The sequence below is a fragment of the Podarcis filfolensis genome (genome assembly GCF_964270895.1).
Source record: "Podarcis filfolensis genome assembly, chromosome: 4".
NCBI classification, from domain to species: domain Eukaryota; kingdom Metazoa; phylum Chordata; class Lepidosauria; order Squamata; family Lacertidae; genus Podarcis; species Podarcis filfolensis.
In genome coordinates this window covers 42,340,712-42,361,421 of record NC_139607.1, presented here as the reverse complement: position 1 = coordinate 42,361,421, position 20,710 = coordinate 42,340,712, and the positions used below count along the sequence as shown (strand labels likewise).

General features: G+C 38.4%; 1 protein-coding gene and 1 long non-coding RNA gene across 2 annotated transcripts in view; one reads left to right on the top strand and one right to left on the bottom strand.

Annotated features, from left to right (window-relative positions):
- Nucleotides 1-8,410: 8,410 nt before the first annotated feature.
- Nucleotides 8,411-20,710, bottom strand: part of PDK3 (pyruvate dehydrogenase kinase 3) — a 40,412-nt gene continuing 28,112 nt past the window's right edge. Inside the window, exons 7-11 of the mRNA XM_083612406.1 lie at nucleotides 19,814-19,890; nucleotides 18,561-18,662; nucleotides 17,082-17,192; nucleotides 14,391-14,504; nucleotides 8,411-13,369 (exon numbers count right to left, since the gene is read on the bottom strand). Coding sequence (XP_083468532.1) covers nucleotides 13,226-13,369; nucleotides 14,391-14,504; nucleotides 17,082-17,192; nucleotides 18,561-18,662; nucleotides 19,814-19,890 — 548 coding nt within the window. The 3' untranslated portion in view covers nucleotides 8,411-13,225. The remainder of the gene's footprint in view (nucleotides 13,370-14,390; nucleotides 14,505-17,081; nucleotides 17,193-18,560; nucleotides 18,663-19,813; nucleotides 19,891-20,710) is intronic.
- Nucleotides 14,512-20,700, top strand: LOC310762019. Its single transcript, XR_014547791.1, has 3 exons — nucleotides 14,512-15,131; nucleotides 19,586-19,682; nucleotides 20,022-20,700. It is a non-coding gene; the product is annotated as an uncharacterized lncRNA (long non-coding RNA).

Sequence of the window (20,710 nt, the reverse complement as noted above, 5' to 3'; positions counted from 1 at the left end):
AGCTGGTTATGTTTAAGTTGTGCCCTACAGATAAATGAACTGGCTCACCTTTCCAAGGAAGTTGCTACACATTAACTCTCTCCCTTTTCATTGCTATCTATCAAACATCCAGATAATGATTATGTTAGATACCAAGCTTTCTAGACTTGAAATTATATATATATATATATATATATATATATATATATATATATATATATATATATATATGAACACACTATTGCAAGTTTAAGCTTTCAGTAACTAGAATGAAGAACAGCAAATAACCAGCTGGTCCAACCCATCATTCTCTCAGGATTTATCTACACAATAGATCTATAGGACAAGAAGAATAAAATAACAATGCTGCACCAAGGAAAAATATATGTCAGAAAATACACATCAGTTGTGAACAGTTGTAAACTTTCTGTGTAACCATATGCCTGAATATCATATGCTACTGTTGAATCCCATTTCATTTATTTGTGGAATCAAATATCTGATATTAGTGTTATGTCTGTCTCCCATACAAGATAATGTAGATGTTCAACCACAGTCACTGGCATGTATGAGAAATAGTTGCAGTTTTTATCTGACTATATGCAACTGTCCACACTGAACATATGCAGTGTGTATGTGCAGTGCGCTGCAGTGCCCCCTAGTACAACTAGAGCCACAGCTCTTCAGTATACTTGCACTAAGGCCTTATAGCTGTTCTTCAGCCTAGAGTCTCCAGATGTTGTTGGACTACAAATCCTATCATCCCAAGACAGCTTAACCAATGAGTAAGGATGAGAGCAGTTGTAGTCCAACAACATCTAAGGTTGAAGAACACCTCCAACAGCTATGTGAAGTCATGTCATGAAAAGCCATACTTGTTTGTTGAACTCTCTAAAGCAAAGCATTTCCAGTGTGGATCCAGGACAGAATATAGAAACTAAAAAAGGTCATGATATTAGTTTATTACAAAATCAGGCCATTTGACACTGGAACGGCTCTTGTAAATCTACTCCTGCCATGTCTTTCAACACTTAGCAAAGATGTGTTTTCACATAGCATAAAACTAGCTTGGAGTACTTTGATATTTAACTAGGGCTGAATTTGTGATCTCTGTCCATCTCTGAAGACTTGCTCCCCACATCTCCAAATTAGCAACCTAGGCATGCCTTTGTGGCTAACAGGGGGCTTGTCTCTCTCAATTTCTGACTCAGAGTTCTGTATAAGAACTCTCCAGGCACCATGAGCTGTTTCTAGATGGTGAGGCTAAAAAACCCAAACACTAAAGCAACTGTAGGTGGTTCGCTTTCTGCCAAAAGAACACAATATTTATATTTATCTTCTGGAGACAAATCCAGTCTGCTTCTATTAACAACAAACTAGATACATAAGTCACCACATGTGTTACATTTTCATTATTAGCAATGCCAAAGCCTGTGGGGTAACAGACATCAAATGCATGAGAGGGTGGTCTGATTAAAAACCTTCATCAGGCATCCAAGGTGCTTACTCTCATGCCTTGTGGGGGCACTTGTTTCTATTTCATATCTATACAAATTCAAGTTTTTCTATCAGAAATAAATCAAGCTGCGGTCAGTTAGATCCTCACTGGCGTCACTCACCAAGAGCTCTGCTTACATGAGAAAGGAAATGTTGAAATGTAAGGATATTTACTTTAGCAGGATGGGGGGTTAGTGGAAGAGATGTGGGAAGAATGTACAGTTGTGGGTCTTAATTCTCAAAGGGAAAAGCTAACCAGAACCACCATTTAATTTATGCTGTACAGTACCATACAAATGCAATTGATTTGCCCAGCAGCAAAGCCTTATATATGTATATATGTACATAATGTCTTCAGTTGGTAAATGAGCAGGAGTTTCTGTTGCCATGACAAAAACTTCAGTAAGCAATTCCCAGGTATGGCAGAGTATACAATCTTATCTTCAGCCACCAAGAAGGGTTTTAAAACTTTTGGGGGGAGTGGCATCATTGGCTTTTTAATTTTTTTAATTTTAACTAATATTGACTTGAATGTGTTCCAGGCTGTTTATGTGCCGAAAGATCCACGTGAAAGTAAATGAAGTACAATGAGAAGTGTATTTACTTTCTTTATTTTGCTGTTGCTCTGGCTGATCCTTAACTCATATGCATGCACACACACCAGAATTGGACCAATATGCCAATGGCTAAAGAGGGAGCTGCAAGATCATTAATCTGGAGTCAGCCCATTTTATGCTTGGCAAGCTGTAGCTTCAGTTGGCAGAGCCCAGGCACCCGTGTTGCCTAATGTTTTTAGTATCTTTCACTTTTTACCATTTAGGCTGCTTACACATATACATTTAAAGCACATGATTTTTTCCAAATTATCCTGGTAACCTTAGTTTAACACACACGGACCCCATCATATACCGAGCTACAGGAAAGCTGTCTGCAGACAAGTACCAGCTCCTTTGGCCAGAAAGCAGAGATGAGTGCCGCACCCCAGTCTAATTCGACTAGACTTAACCATCCAGGGGTCATTTACCTTTTACAGAGCTGCAATTCCCAGCACCCTTAAACTATAGTTTCCAGAATTTTTTTTGGGGGGGGGAGTCATGTGCTTCACATGTGCTTTTAATGCATAATGTACATGGTAAAAAGCTGGGGGTGCGAATAGTGTTATATAAAGATGTGCTTCGGTTGCATACATTTAAAGGAATTATTTTCCCAATTCCTTTCATTTCTGTTAGCAATGGAGAGATGTTTCTTAAAACACATGGAGAGTCCAAACTTGTTTACTGGATTACAGCTACAGACAAGGAACACCAAGTATGGTCATGTCCAACAAATCTTTACATTTTATCTTGAAGCTGCTATCTCTTCTAAATCAGAGCACACATAGTGTTCCCTTCAGCCAGGAAGTTTCCAGAAGGATGGGGATATTTTACTTAGCTGTCAACTTGTTTTGCAAGACTAGCGACAACAATCCATCACAAGTAGGTCTTCTCACTCCACACAATTTTCAATGAAGTAATGGGCTGCAGAGGCTGAATTGCAGCATTATTATTATTATTTTAAAGTTGCATAGTGAGTGATAAATAAAAAGGTAAAGGTACCCCTGACCGTTAGGTCCAGTCGTGGACAACTCTGGGGTTGCACGCTCATCTCGCTCTATAGGCCGAGGGAGCCGACGTTTGTCCACAGACAGTTTTTCTGGGTCGTGTGGCCAGCATGACTAAGCCACTTCTGGCGAACCAGAGCAGCACACGGAAACACCGTTTACCTTCCCGCCGGGGCGGTACCTATTTATCTACTTGCACTTGACGTGCTTCCGAACTGCTAGGTGGGCAGGAGCTGGGACCGAACAATGGGAGCTCACCCTGTCACGGGGATTCGAATCAGCAAGCCCTAGGCTCTGTGGTTTAGACACCATAGAATTAGAGAAGAGTGGGTGAGCTGGGAAATCTAGCTGCAATTGGCCAACATGGCTGCAGGAATTATTGGGAATCTGATACAAGACAGCAACTACACTACCTAATTAGTGGAGTGTACTTGTCATCACCATGTTCTGTATGTGTATTTATAAATAAAGCAAATTTCACCAAGGTCCCTTAAGTCTCCAGACACTCTTCCACTGAAATGGAGACTTGTTATGGAATTGCCCCTGGAATACCTCAACTGCAAGTGAGGAATATGTTTTATTTCACATAAAAGATACCAACAACCACATGATAGAAGGGAGAATATATAGAATCAAAATAATCTAAGAAGCATGTAAAAGGTAGCATGGAGCCAATGTGTCTACCTACCCTTTTTCAAAGCCGAACTATCAAGCAATGTCTCACAGAAACACTCTTAGGCTTCTGGAACCAGTGAATTTCCCAGAGCCAAAGCTCAAGGTGGATGTGAGCTTGACTTTTATACATTGATTCCTAATGTATTAGCCTAGTCTACCTCACTATTTCCTCTTCACGTGCAAATACAGTTTTCCAAAGAGAATAGAAAGACAACCAGATATTTAATTTATAAACGTTGCAAAATGCCGTAGAGCAATTTACAGGGGGGGGGGACTTTTATCACTGCTATATAAATCTCTGATCACGTTTCTCAAATTCTTTCATTAAAAAGTCAATGTAACAAATTAAATGCTAGTGATAAAAGCTATCATCCACTTATGAAAAGTAGATTCATTATCACATGCTTCCGATCACTAAAATGCTGATGGGCTGGAACACTAACAAGGGAATTTAGTTGAAGAACCTATATTGCGTCCTAAGGGGCTTTTTCTCAAATCCCACAGTATGGAAGAAGACAAAGGAGAGCACACCCTTTTAATAATATTCCAGGACTGTAAGAATGTTTGCTGTCCACAAATTTACAAGTCAAGGAGTTTCAGTTTTTGCAGACATTCCAGAAATCGGAGCACTGCAATTTACGATTAAGTAAGTCAAGTGTCAACAAAATCCTATTTATGCAAATCGGCAACAAATGTGATCTGATACTTATTTTAAGATGTAAAGCTATTCATCATTACGGAGGTGATTTATGCTGAGTTGACTTTTCTGATTTGGCTGTCTGAAGGGCCTCAGGTGTGCATAATGTTATTCAGAATAGAACCAATAAGGGGAGTTTTTTTTTTAATATTCATACTGTACCACAGATATGAATAAAGAGCTGCAAAAAATATTTCTTGCATAAGGATGATCATTAGCTTAATCAGGCTCTTTGTAAGTCAAGCGAATGCTAATCACAGTACAATCTTTGCCCAAGTAGTTAATACGTAGAAATAGTAGCTAGGATTCAAAAGGGACCACTTGTAATAGGAGAGGTCGCAGGACAAGGCACACTTCGTAGTTTACTTACCTTGGTCTGGCTTCCGTGCTGCCCAAGACTACCTGAACCAAGAACAGGCTATCAGAGAAGCAAACAAGAAACCAATTTCATGTGCATTGCTTTCCATGTTATCTAGCTTAAATGTCTAACTATGGTCCATTTGAATATTACTCCTATAAGAAATTGGTAATGAATGCAGCTGAACTGTTTAAAGTTTGAAAGCTTCTTCAGTAGCAAAAATCATCAGCATATATTATAAAATGTTATTAATTCTAGATAAACTGATGCTAAGGAATTCAAGCCTCAAGTAAGCCATTTTGATAAAAGTCCACAACATGATATTAGGCAGCTTTGTTTGCATCTGTGCTTATAACTAACAGTAATTTCACAAGCACAATCCTATAGATGCTGTTGCCTGACAGACATGGAGCCACATTTCTCATAGTACTCAGAGTGGCAGCAAATGCACCAGCTTGGGGGAAATTAAAAAGCTTGTTTGTTTCTCCAGTTACCATGCATTCCTGTTATGGGTGCTAGGAAAATGGGATATCCCAAGAAACAGAAGTGCTACCTTGAGGAAGGCTGTGAAGATTCACAGCAATAAAAAGGTATCTACCATTGAGGTATTGCATTTTAATGGCTTTGATTCCATAGGACCAGCATAGCTAGAAACTTCCTATGGTTTTTATTTATTACTTAGGGCACCATGGCAATCAATAAACTATGAAAATAAGCATAGTCTGTTCTTTAAAAGGTAACCAATCAGCTAGACTATTTGTAATGGTTTTTCTAAAAAAAATTCAAACTATACATCAATTTCATATGCATTGTAGCTCCTCACCCCAATAAAAACAGAAAACTCCAGGAAGACAAAATGCATCTCTATTCAAATCCAATTATCAAAACAAAAATAATTTAGACACAAAAAACAATCCACTAAACACTCATAGCAATTAAGCTTCCTGAGGTTGAATTATAATTATTTATTAACAGAATTGCTTAATAAACATTCCATCAGAATATATTACTCTCTGTGAAGTTAAATCTTATTCTGATTTACAGTATCTGGCAAAAGTCTAACTATGTCTAATTAAGGTTGATTAACCTCTTGGAAAATGAATTGTGCAGGAAAAGCTTTTTCTAGTTTAGTTTTGCCTCCACAGTCATTGGAACATCCTTGGATATTTTTTAAAAAATAAACTTACAGTGTAATCCAAGCCATGTCTGCTCAGAAGCATGGCTTATTGAGTTCAACAAGGTTTATTCCCAGATAAGTAGGTATAGGATTGCAGCCTTAAATTTTCCTGGCATTACATAAATTAAAAGCAAACAAACCTAAAAAGATAGATTTATTCATTGCAGGTTTTCTACTATTAGAGAAGTGCACGTTTTATGGATTTACTCAGAAGAAAGCCCTATTGAATTAAACGGGGCTCATCCCAGGTAAGTGGGCTTGGATTGCAGCCTTAGACACACAAGGAAACATTTTCTTTAGATCACAGCTTTGACACTGCTAAGGTGGTGATAATGGCCAATAAACTAACACAAAGACCAAGTTAGAAACTGGGGGTTATCCAGCCAAGGGGTGTGTGTCTACAAACCCATGAACTAGTACTGTTCTAAACTATCCTAACCAGGGCTGGCTCAAGACATTTGCTGCCTGAGGCAAAGGACATGACGGAACCATCGCCCAAGGCATACACAGAAGTCAATTGGATTGGCAGTTGAATCTTACTCCAATACTGGTGAAAGGAAAGTATCCTTCACTGCACTTGAGGACAGCCAGCTAGTATAGGGGATATAGGGCAGGCCACATGGCACTCACAGCTCTGTCCCCTCCCCGCCTCTCAGCACTTGCCGCCCGAGGCAGCTGCCTCACTCTGCCTCATCAGAGGGCCGGCCCTGGTGTTGCACAGGAATTGTGTTCATTTTAAAAAAACAGAAATGCTACGGGCTTCAGTGCCAGAAAGAAAGGAGCACACAACTATCAAATTTCAATAGGAAAAGGGAATTAAACTGTGGGGGCTGCCGGAAGGAGTGTAGATCATTATAGCATGGACCCCAGAAGTTAAGTTTACATGAGCATACTTAATGCACTAGATGGTGCTTGGCCCCAGGAGCAATAATAATAATGAATCCTGCAAAACACAAAGCCTCAGAATGATGTAGGCCTTTTCAAGATGGGACGAAGAAGTACAGCGTCTGTTTCCAGTAATGTCACACACACTTGTGACTCTAGGACTGTCATAGTAAACAACACTGCTTCAGAAGGGCACAGGCAGGGCACACGAGAACAGAAGGAAATAAAAATTTTATCCAGCAACAAAATAGTACAAGTATGGTATGATCATAATTTGGAAAGGTAAGCTTTCCACAGCCAGTGCCAATCCAAAACGGTGAATTCTCCATTAACTGTTCTCAGATTATTTTATCCAGTCACAGTCGCTGAGTCATACCTTCTGTACAGAAATATTAGCAAGCACTTTATGCTGCCTGCTGCCTAGAGATTGACATCCCTTGTGAGATAGTGATTCAAAGGACGCCAAACTGTCGGCTACTCTTACAGTCAGCCAGATGTCTTGGTTTTGGTGTATGGTTCAACCCATGTAGTTAGGAGAGCTCTCAGACAATCTCGTAATACTTTAAAAAAAAAAATCTGAGGCAATTAGCTGAGAAAGTGTTTTTTGAAGAGAGCAGGTATACCTAGCCAGGTTGCAACTCTTTCATTAAGGATATTGTTTTTGTTCACCTGTGATCGATTGCATGTTGGCTTCTTGTCTGATCTGCCCGCTTCTTCTTCCTGTTTGTGGAACAAAGGATATTTCTTCGGGAGTTGTCCAGATGGCAGCTGCTTTGCTGCCCGTTAACAAAATGGCTGACAGGAACTGAGGGAGCAGAACACCTAAATCTGCAGCTTCTTTTTGGCATCTATTGAGATAAGGGGCTTTCAAATATTTTCACAAAAAAAACTACTCTTTTAAATATGTGCAAGATTCCAATGTTTGCAGGTCTGAGGGGAAAAAACAACTTAGCAGTACTTTGCCTTTGCCTTACCATCAGAGCACCTTTCATAACAAAGTTCGTCCACATTGTAACAAACTTACTTCAGGACTGCTTCCAACAACCAAGGTGTTTTAATGTTCTGGGGGTAGATACCGAAGCAAAAAATACTTACAGATTTCATCAGTTACAAAGGATGAAGACATTTATAAATTGCAGCTTTTCAAAGGGTGGCAAGGAATTAGACCCCAATTGTGTTTGAAAGAAGCCAGAATTTATAAACACATGTACCTCTCATAATGTAAGAAGAATCTGCTCTCATTGTGGTCAATCAGATGCCTATGGGAAGGTTTAAGTATTTTGTATTTCAGTATTGGTATTTGACTATATGTCTCATTTTATTTAACCAAAATCCCAAGGATCTTGACAGAAAACTCAGATATACAGGGCAAATTTATACAATATGAATAATTTTATATATAGCCAATTTAGTTGTCAATAAGTGTGAGCCATCTCGATCTTAAAATGTTTACTTGGAAGTCCAGTTTTCAGTTGGTTAGCTTCAAAGCAAATTTGCTTCCTGTTGCAGCCAAAAAAAGCTATACATAAAACTGACAAAGAATCTCATTTTATTTTTTTATTGCACAGTGAAAAACAAGGAAGCAACATTTACAATTAAATGATGCATACTGCAGATCTGGAATTCTAACATTAGCTACAGGAAGCATTTAATAAATCCATCTGCTTAGAACACCTCAAAAAGTGACTTTTTGAGAATTCCCTTCTTTTATACTGTAACCCAATCAAGTTCAAATGAACTTCCCTTACATAGAGTCAGAGCATTGGTCCATTTCAGTTCAGTTTTCTGGCAGTAAATTTCTTAAGGAGAGGTCATTCACATCACTTTTTCCTGTGACCTTTGTAGCTGGAGATTCCAGTGACTGAACCCAGGAAGTTCAGCATGCAGTGCATACATGTTGAGCCATGCTCCTCTCTCTTCCTGTTCAACCATTGCTACGAACTTTTCAACCCATTCTACCTGAATAAATATGCAGCAAATTGTTTTTCTTCTCCAAGTCTGGTTCTAATAAAACTAAAATACCATATAAATGGCTTTTGTAAGCAATCATCCTCAACTGACTTCACTACAAGGTAATTGCATTAAAACAAACTTATCTTTATTTCAGCAGGCCTACTCCAGAGTTAAAGTGGTTTATAAAGCAGATGTAAACTCTGGGTTCTACGGGATAACCTACAAATTGTGCACTTGGGAGACCAGTTTCAGCTGGGAAGGCAATGATGGAAGGAACTTTGTGATACTTCTAAATCCTAGGCTCTCAGACTATTGTGGGGAGGGTTCCAAGACAGGTAACCTCTCCTTCCATACTTGCCAAGGTTTGGCACTGCTATTGCTGCTGCCCATAAGGAAGAAACGTCATAACTCTTGATAAACAGACCATAGATGGGCATGATAATCCTGCAGCATCCTGTTTCTTTGGCAGCTGAAGCTTAGTGTTCCAACCACTGCCAGCTCCATTTCCTATAAAACCTTTCCTATATGGAAAATATTTTCTGTCTCAGACATACTTCCAGATGCTGAGTCTTTGCTCCCAGCACCCAGGGAGCAGCAGATAACTTTCTCCAATTCTGTTTGGATAGAAAATGCCAGAGTTCAAGGAGATGAGCTATACGGCGCACTCACATCCACCATAAAACTTCCCATAAAAACACATGTAAGGAGGGAAGAGAAGAACAGTAAGAGATTATGATTTATGTGCTGCTTTTTGAGGACTGGGTGAGTTGAACACCCCCAGAGGACCCCAGATTTGGACGGGGTGCAGCTTCACTGACACATTGTCTTAGCCTAATATAGGGAAAATGAAATTCAAGAGGAACTGCTTCCAACATGTCTCTAGTTTTAGAACAGGATTGAAAAGGCTCTGCTATATTGCAGTTCTAATGGCAGTAATAAATTAGTGGCCCAATACAGTCTTGCATTTAGAAGCAGGCTGCATACACACAATTTGCTTGATCGTCTTAGCATGTTCACACAAGAGTGAACTAGTGTTGGGTTATAGTGCAGAAGGTATAAAAAAATTAGGGCACGAGTTTGGGGATATTACCCAAAGTAACCTCTACTACCAACTTTTTGTATAATCTGTGAAAATGTATCATCCATCCAGCACCTTTCAGGGCCTTGTATCCAAATGCTTTTAAATAAATTAACAGCAAAAGGCAAGCAGTAAAAAAAAAAGGTATCAAAATTTGAGTATTACTAAAAATGCATACTGTATTCTACAAAGAAGCTGGATGAGAGAACCAGTTTTATTGCTTACCTCACTGGTATATTTTGAAGTTTAAGGCAGCCTTATTTATTTGTTAGCAATAAAATGGGCACAATATTTATCTCTCATTTTTTAAAAGTTATTTTGTAGTTTGTAAGCCATTTGCAACTACTGTATATGTTTCAGTGAGTGTCTTTTACACAGCTGTGGCAAAGCTCAATTTTGACATGGCTGCTGGATTAATCTAAATCCTTCAATTAACTGTTCAGTAGAAAAACACACTTGTGTGTTTAAATCTCTTCGAGACAATAGCTCCCTTTTATTCCTCCCCAGAAACCTCTCTGTAAGGTTTCTTTACAGTCAATATATTCCAATATACTTCACAGTGTAGTGAAGTCAGGGAAGAGCAGAAGGTGCCTACTTAAAACTGCTAAAGCCATCAGTATTTCTGTGGCTTCCTAAGGGAATATATATGATAAAGAGTTAAGGGATACATTTCCTGCTTTAAAAGCTTTCAGTGTTAGTGATCCTCTCAGTTTATTTCACTCTAAAGTTTCTTTCAAATCGTAATTAGAAAAAAGAAAAAGTTATCAGCAGACTCCATTCTTCAATCCCTTTGAATTCAATGTGGGTTGATTCATTTGTAACAGTTTCTACCCCCCCCTTATTTCCCCCCAAGCATACTTACTTGTAACATTCATGGAATTTGCCCCCCTCTTCTAATCAATGTGCTAGCTTATTATGCAAAGTCAATGTGATTTACAGACCTACTTTATTAGCTGCTGCATCAGCACACAAGAGAATAGAATTAGACACTAGTGTTCACTGCTGGGGGCAACATAGAGTGTCTACAACTGAGCAGTGATAGAGAAGAAAGTCTCCTTAGCCACCAAGGGCCCCAGGCATCATCTCTGATGCACCATTTTGCAAATAAGTATGTAACATTAGGAGGAAGAAGCTGATCCCATTATCTGGGATCCAATAGGTCTTTTTGATCCTGTAATCAAGAAACAGATAATGCACCACTGGATTAGTCACAGGTTTGGTAAGAATGGTCTAGCCAGGGCTTTCAAATAGGCTTGTCTCACTTACCAAGGGTAAGACACAGTGGTAATAAGGACGGTACAACTACTGCTTGAGTTACTAAACTACATGGCCACATTTTACGGAAATCAAGAATGCAAAGCATTGTGAACACTCAAAATGTGCTTAAGTATTATTATTGTTGTTGCTTGGTGTTTTGGAAATTTTTTGCATTAATTGATTCTAACCTAATTGTACTCATTACTGAATTGATTCCCCCCCCCCCCCGAATATACCTTCTAATGACTACACCATTCCTATCTTGCCCAAGTTAAAAGCTAAGAAATAACAAACATCTTATTGATGGCAAATCCTACCCATCTCATTGTTAGATTAAGGTACCATGATATGACTTCCAAATAAGAGTGGCAGTCTTTACACACTAATAAACCAGGAGATCTATATGCTGGTCATATTTGTATGCAGTTATTATATTTTGTAATTTTATCAGTTTGACAATCATACTAAAGGTGATTTCCCTTTAATTAAATTTTGAGTCACTGAAAATGTACATAGATCTCAGGTATGAGGATTTTTTTCAGGGTTTAAAGATTGAACATATTGCTCAGAAAGACATATAAGTGCAAACACTGCAAACAGTCATAAACATGGTTAAAATTCATGCATATAATAGCCACTGATGCAAAGGTATGCAAACCCAGTAAGTTTAAAAGTAATGCTTTTCAGATGTCTCAGTTGGAATTGGGGTACTCAGATTTAATTGCCAATTAAGCATTCTACTGTGTTTGAATAAAGAATAGTATAGAAGCTTTTACAAGCTACTTGAAAATTGAAGTCAACATAACTTTCTCTTTGTCTTCCTTACAGACCAAACTGCATTTAATTAGAAATTCTGTTTCATATTCTGTCAAAACAATTCACATACAAATACAATACACAGACACCGAGGAATGTATTTTGGTGTTCTGATACCCTCACTCCTCACTCCTGTGAAAAGGTGTTGCCAGAACCCATGCTTCTACTCTCTTTAGAGCCTTAGTATCAGATGCAGTAGTTGAGACAATGACTCGTTCAAGCAGGTCGTCAGCTTTCAGCATAATGCCCTTTCTTGGAAGAAACATTTTTTTTTTTAAAGACAGTTATTTCAGTGTTTCAAATGTTTAGTCTACTAAGGTTTCACGTCATTTTTGAAATCCTTTTACGAATTATTTTAGTTTTACTATTAAATGGGTTTGAAACGACCAATATCTTAAAGCCAACCTCCTTTTAGTATCTAGCTGGATCCCCAAATGTTTACTGGCTTGATTCTTTATGTGCTTCCCTACAACAAAGTATATTTGTTGTGCTGAATCTCACATTCCAAATTAATTCTCTCTTCCTGGTCAGTAGGAATTGTTTCAGGTACCCAAAACTGATGAGCATGCTACTGTTCTTTATGGTATTTAAAAAAGAAAGCACCTCAGGACAGCTATTGCAAAGTTTCAGTGCTTTACAAGAAAGTTTGGTAAACACTAAAGAAATGAACTTTTAGAATTGTGGAAAGAATCACCTTGAAGTACAATAACTTTTGAAAGAACTAAGCATGTATACTGGTTTTGGTGATAAGACCAGAAGAGCTCCCATAGTTGTTTTCTAAATGTAGGATTACACAGTACCATATAAAAATGCAGCAATGTGAGTTTAAGCACACATTCAACTACAGTAGAATATGTGTGTTACATTATATTGCTGTGTAAGACACTACTGTCAAATAGGGAGTCAAAACAATTTTGCCAATTCTTACAAAGGACTAGAAACCGACCTTTAAAAAATAGTACCCTTTTAACTATACAATTGTATAATCTAACTGCAATCACAGTGCAATCCATTTTGTCACTTGTGACTCAACTAACCAAGCATGTTTTGGCAAAGTATTTATAATAATTCACACCAAAAATGCATGATGTCAGTCTTTGAAAATCTCCTCTGTTCTTGCTATTTCAGTCCCATAACAGGTCTTTCTAGGGAAATACTGACTACTGTGGATTAGAGGATTTTGGGATTTGGAACAAAGCAGAGACTCATTTCCGAACGTAAGTGTTGCCATCCAGGTAGAAAACACTGGTGAGTTATCGATTCGCTTTATATTTGGAAGCATCCCTGGGTTCACTGCTAGGGTTGCTCCAGTCATCAGCTTCTGGGGTGGTCTTGTAATGTCGCCAGGCTGACTTATTGAAAACTGGAAGTCTTTCAAATGATTCACTGGAAAGAGCCTAAAGAAAGGGTAAAAAGTAACACGATCACGTTTCGGGAACAGACTTATAAGGAGGACAAACCTGGAGTTTACATCCAGGATACAATATCCCAATATTTGTTAATTGGTGATGCTGTTTCATTTGGAAACATTTTGCTACCTGCCTTGGAGTTACTATAAAGAAGAGTTTAATTAAACAAAGGATGAGTGAACTTCGATATGAAAAGGATATTGCATATCTAGTTTCAAGGGTCAAGAATTGTGAAGAAATGTTTAGTTTTATGACATCAAAGGCAACATACAGCTTTACCTACTGTTGAATAATGCAAGGCCAATTATGTAAAGCTAAAGCCCTCTTTATGACTTCTAATACATATACTCAAAGCATGAAGCACAGCAGCTGAGTTCCTAGTTAGCCAGGGGCAGACTTTGGTAACATGGCACCCTGAGCGAAGACTAATTTTGCCCCAACACCAAATATTTCTTATTTTCACAATAATTCCTTTTGGACAGATGTTACTGATTACTGAATACTGCTTTCTGAATTGCGACTTGCAACACACTGTCCCAAGACTCGCCTATCAAAGCACCATCTACAATCAGCTGATGGCAGAATCACAAACTACTTCCTCACAAGAGCTTGCTGATCACCTCTCCTCTCCTCCCCTTCCCTTAACTTTTCATAAAGTTAGGGAGAGCAGGTACAGAACAGAAGGCGGGGAGGGGGGCTCTCACTTTCTGTTCTGTGCATGCTCTGAAGTGCACTATGGCATAGTTGATGCAACTCAATTGCCCTCCTGACTGGGGCCTAACTTTGAGTAGGTACCCATATATAGGGTTGGCTTTATTGATGATGATGATGATGATGATGATGATGATGATGATGATGATTAGTGACCCCTTGGCTCGGCACCCTGTATGGGAGAACCACCCACACCGTCCTAAATCCGGCACTGTGTTAGCCATGAAGCTTTTATGGTCAGCAGAAGAAAATACAGCTTTGCCAATAACACTCCCTTTAAAGGAGTCATTGTATTTACCTTCAAATAAATTACAGCATCAGTACCCACACCTTCCATTGAGTAAAGTTTGAGATCTCCTTGAAAGTATCTAGCATAAAGACGAGAGATTGGTAGACCATAACCATAGCCAGCCTAAAGAAAAAATGGATAATGTAAGATTTAAAAATGAAACAATTATACTTACAGAATGCCTTTGCTAAAATACTTCTCTCTGGTCTCTAATAACTGAGAATGACACCCTGCTCTGAATGCTGTCAACAAAGTAGCACAAGGGACAAAAGATTTGCCTCCTGTTCTACAGAATAGCATTTAAAGGGCAGCTTTCTTTGTCATTCATTATGTTTCACTGGAGGGTGAAGACTTTTCTTCGATTTCTGAACACATTTCTAGGTTGTTATACTTTTAATGTGTATTGGCTTTAAATATGAGTATTTTACTGCATGTTTGATTTTTCATTTTCTTTAGATTCTATTCTACAGAAAGTGAACCAAAAATATAGTAAATAAATATATACTATAATGCCATTTTTTTTCCTTTCAAAGTTTAGATTGCTTGAACATCAGTAAGCTTTCAGGTCATAGAAAATTTTTTTGAATTTGAGAAACAGTGAAAAATCACAATAGTACAAAGCCATTTTGACAACATGCACTAATGAACAGCAAATCTGATTGCAGAGACTTCAGGAGGATGTGGATTTTGTCTTGCTCCCAAGGATGCAGTTACATTAGCGGAACTGACAGTGATCTATAAGCCACCCAGGCAAGTTGATAGTCTTTCATGAATCTCTACAGTGGCGGTTAGTGCTGCAATATCCCAGTCACTGCTCAGTGGTACTGAGATTCTGATGGTAGTTTATTACTTGAGATTGTTATTCACAGCAGTCTCTATACACAGGAGATGCGAAAAAAGTGAGAGTTGGAACCGCATTCTTTGGTCAGTCTACTCTACTAGATCAATTATTGTTGATAGCATGAAGCAATGAAAGAAAGAAGAAAGTTGTAGAGAAAATAAGACTTGCAATTTTGTCAACAGAAAAAGTATTTCTAGATATATAACATCCTAACTGTGCTCCAAGTATGTTTGATAGAACACAATGCCTTTCAAATCAACAAAAAATAGCTACCATATAGACTACTTGCAAAGGAACTGAAGCAATTATTTTCAAAGGATTCTTTTCTCATAGTATGGTCCACAAGGCAACTGGGACATGGCCACCTCATGACCTAAAAGTGTGCAGTATATCACAGAGATTCTCCCTCACACCCTCAGCTCATTCATTAGAGCCATCTTCCATCTCTATGCTTCAAGTCAGAGCTGATGAATAAAACTTTTTTGATATGACCCCAAATCCATGCCATGTAATTGCACACAAAACTGACAGGCATCAATCCTTTAATATGGCTCTGTCTTCATTCCAGTACCCAAGAGTGAAACCCTATCAATTTAGGTTTCCAACATAATACTACAATTGTTTAAATATTGTAATTTAAAAAGTTTCATTTTATTTACCTTTATTACATTGTATTAGTATTCAACTAAATTTAACTCTGAGTATAAAAACTGAAATTAATGAACATGACTAAGTTAGGTCTACTCTGACCAGAACTTAGCTGAATACCACCTACCACCACCCTTCTGTTCTCTAAGGAGTTCAGGTGCCATGTAAGATTCTCTCTCCCTCTGCCCCCACCCATTTTATTCTTGAAACAATTCTGAGAGATTTGCTGCACTACAAAAGAGTGACTGGCCCAAAGTCATTGTAAAGCTTCATGGGATTTTGTTTTTCTAAAAAAGTTAGGTTGCCTTTAAGGCTAGGACTTTATCAAATATGTAACTCAATAAAAGAAAGATATGAACACAACAACAAGTAATTAATAAAAGTCATTCAATCAATAAATAAATATTAAAATACAATACAAAAATACAGCAAAAAGCCATGCCTCATCCATAAGAACTTTAATTTATTAAGCCAAATATTGAAACAAAATCCTGAGGAGTCTTTCCAACCTTTTGATATGGTAAAACAAGCAGCTAAATAAATAATCCTGAAGCATTCTGGAAAGATTTGACTCTCTTAGCTTTTCTTTTTTACCAATCCCATCATGTCTGAGAATATTTCTCTTCCAACCAGGCCACAAGAAGTAAACCATAGGACAAGCTTTGATTACAGTTCATGGTTTGTCTGGGCAGTGTCAGGACAACAAACAACAGGAGTAAAGTGGCTGTGATTTTCCTTCTGGGAGCCTGCACATTTCTTCATTTGTGCTAAGCTGTTCCACCCTGATTATGTTTCATATCAGAATTTAAACTAACAGAGGACACCAAATTAAATATCAACTTTCTATTGTTTAAAAATATGCAGAATCTGTAAATAACAAAGTTTGAGAGAAAGCCATCCCACTATAAATGTATTCAGCTATCATAGGAAACATCTAGTATACAGTGTACATAACCACATAATGCATCAAAAGAAATCATAAATATTCAGCACCATATAGATGGAACTGTTTTTAGTTGACCATCATTATTATTTCATCTAGGATCTACTACAGATATACTGCATCAGTTGACAATCAAACAATAGCTTGTGTTGACTCCTATGTTTTTCAGACAAAGTTTGTGTCAGGAAAAGGCAAAAATAACATAAAGCTATGAGAAGTATTTTCTGGGAATAGTTAGCCTATCATTAGCCTACAGGACAGAACTTACCAAAGGTACAGCTCTTGATGGCTCCAAACTAGGCCTGGGGGCAGTTGAATACATATAGTTAAATAGGCGATCTATTTTTCTCAGTGGCACACCACCACCTTTATCACTTATCTATAGAAGAAAACCAAAGTTTCATTAAGACAAAATGCCCTCCAAGGACACTGTTTATACTATTAATAATAGAGAGGTAGTTACTTAACACTTGCATAAATACCAAAGGAAGTACCATATTTTTCGCTCCATAGGGTGCACCGGACCATAGGGCGCACCTAGTTTATAGGGGCGTAAATAAAGAAAAAAAATTATCCCCCCCGGCTGTCTTGGCTTCCTCTTTAGCCACACACAACCTCTCCAGCCAGGAGAGGCTGCGCACGGCTTCGTTTTCAGCCCGAGCTTCCCCCGACCCCAGAACAGGTCCGGGAGCGGAGGCAAGGTTGCGCAGCCTTGCCGCCACTTCCGGAGCTTGCAGGCTGGGGGAGCGCTCCGAAGGTTTGTGGATAGCTGCCTGAAGCCCAGGGAGCGCAGTGGGAGTTGGCACTTCAGGCTGCAGTCTGCTATCTGCAAGCCTTTGGAGCCCGGCAGGCACTCCCGCGGCACTCCGAAGGCTTGCGGATAGCTTCCTGAAACCTGGAGAGCGAGAGGGGTCGGTGCGCACTGACCCCTCTCCCTCTCCAGGCTTCAACGAAAGCCTGCATTCACTCCATAGGATGCACACACTTTCCCCCTTCATTTTTGGAGGGGGGGAAAGTGTGTCCTAAAGAGCGAAAAATACGGTATCTGTCTGTCCACAAGCAGCATTCACCATGTAAACTATGGGCTGACATCAGATGTACAGAATAGAGCCCTAGGGCTCAAAGTGAATTCAGGATCAGCTGTTCCAAATCTAAAAGGTTAGCTCCTCCTTGCTTTAAACTACACCAAAATTAAGTTTCCTTAGATTAGTAAACATTCTCCTGACTACAGAGTTGAAAGCACAGAGTAGGAATGAATGATATGGCCCATGCAAGAGGTGCCTGCTCAATTCAGAGAGTAGCTAAACACTATAAGGAAATGTGAAAGTTACTCTGAACTTCTAATCAGAAGGACTGGAGTGGAGAGGATGGATTCCTTCCCAAGAGGAAAAAAAACCACACCACCTCTCTGTAGCCTACTTAATAACTATCTGCAACAAGAGTCATAATAATCTTTGAAGTTCTCTCCCTCTTTGTAAACTAGGCCTCTGACAAAGTAGTTGTCAAACAAACACACAGCTCTTATCCCATTACCACATAAAACCAGTGCTTTTTTCCTGGGGGGACACAGGAATACGCACTCTTAAACATTTTGTGAATCTAAGTTGGGCCTCATTGAGGAGCAGTATTTCAGTATGAGTAGGAAAATGAGAGTACCCCTAAACATATTTTTTTAAGAAAAAAAAGCAGTGTATAAATCTGCTTTTCCCCAAGATGTTACAGCAAAAATTGTTTAGCAAATTTGTACCTTTATTGATAGATCTTCTTTACCCAAAGTGACTAAGGTTTTAACTGGTGGATAGCCTTCGCTTTTACCCTCATATAACTCCACTGTAGCTCGCATTGAGTTCTGAAAAAGAAAAAGAAGTGTTAACCAGGCAGAGGGCCTTCTCAGCAGTGGCACCCTCCCATCAGATGTCAGGGAAATAAAGAATTGCACAACTTTTAGAAAACATCTGAAGGGAAGTTTTTTATGTCTGACATTTTGTTATTTTTTGTATTTTGCTGGAAGCTGCCCTGAGTGGCTGGGGAAACCTAGCCAGATGGGCAGGGTATAAACAATAGAATTATTATTAAAATTTCTGAAGCTTTTAATAAGCATTAAGCAACAATATTAGAAGATGTACAAACCTATGAGACCACTTTTAAATTTCTTTATTTAAAAATACACTAAATTCACATAAAATTTACACATAGGATTAATAAAAAATAACATCTAACAAAGAAGTTGAGAAATGGTTTTATAGTAAAGCTTCTTGTGGGTAATGGATCACCAGCATACAAAGCAAGCTGCCCCAACACTGTACTGAATGGCAAAACCTACGCTGTGTATCAGTGGACTCGCAGAGCCCTGCAATGGCTTCAAAGTGTGTTCTTTTATTGGATATGTTCATTTGAGCTCAGTTGATTAATGTAAAATATAGATAGTAACAATCTGTATTAAGTGGCAGTAACGACAATGTTTGCTAGTATCAGTAACTGTTAAAACAGCCTCATCCCAGCAGACCCTACCTAAAATCACACATGGTAACAGTGTACAATAACGACTATCCTTCCCTATGAACAGATATGCAGTAGGTTTCATATGTAGCCACAGTTGTCACATAAAAATCGACGACTTGGGAGAATAAAACACTTGCCACCAAAGAACTGTGTCAGTCTTCTATCACTAACTTTACCTGTTTACACCTTCACTTTCTAAATCTTCACCTTCTATATGAAAGGAGAAGAGACCCATAATGTATTACACAAATTCCCTTTTTTCAATTACAGATTTTGCCTAACACGTGAACACTCTGTGGAAGAGTACAAGGAAGAATGACATGTTATTCTTCTAAATCAAGGCCATTTGTGCACACGAGGATCACAGGTAACATTTCACACAAAAATGGGCAGATGCATTAATCTTTATGACTATGCTTGGTCTCAGTATTTTTTCCAGTGCACTCAAAAAGGAGGCAAGCAAAATTAGCCTCCTTCCCATGAGACAATTCTACTTACCTTGAACAATTCAAAAAGCATGTGAAACAGATGTGAGGGTACATAGACTACTTGAATAGGCTTGCCCGGTGCTTTAGCTAGAAAACAGAAACCATTTATATAACTGAAAATTCAATTTATGATGTCTTTAAATTACCATTTTCTAGCATAAGATATCATACTTTTTAATTTTTCTGATTTTTTCTTTTTTTACCTTTCTGATTCCTAGAAATATGAAACACCAAATATGTCAAGCCAGTGCAGAGTTGGTAGTCAAGACAGAGCACCTGTATGAACAAACCGAGAATGCTGCCCTATGCAATAGCCTTCACTCGCACACTTAGCTCAGATTTTCCATGTTTAAAATAACTGTGGTGTCATCATATTTAGTTAATTACATTTTGTGATTTAAGAAGATCATGTGTCTCCATGACTGTAGACTCAATTACCAGAATATAAAGCGAAATCCACAAATGCAAGAGAGCTTTACACTTGTGTTTCCTGAACTGAAGCTTCCATGTGGCATGGTAAACCATATTTTAATAGGAGGGAAAGCTTGAAAAGCAGTTTGTAATATGGTAGAGGGATTTGTCACCAAAAAGCAAAACATTCATTTGGGCATGTTCAATCCTCTAAAACCTCTTTGGATCTTAAACTCTGAGATGTATTTTTTAAAATCCACCTGCTGCAGTCTTACTAGCTACTTAAAAAAAAAAATGTGGCCAAAAAAAGTTGGAAAACAGAATGCAGTGTTTCTTTCCAACTTTCCCTTGCTTTCGCTATACCCATAACTTTGGCACAGCTCTTAAGTCAAAATGAATGTTGTGATTAAATTTTATAAAATAAAATAAAAGATCCTTAGAACGTGCAAAGCCCAGATAGTTATAAGAATGCTAAAAAGCAATGAATTTCAGTGTT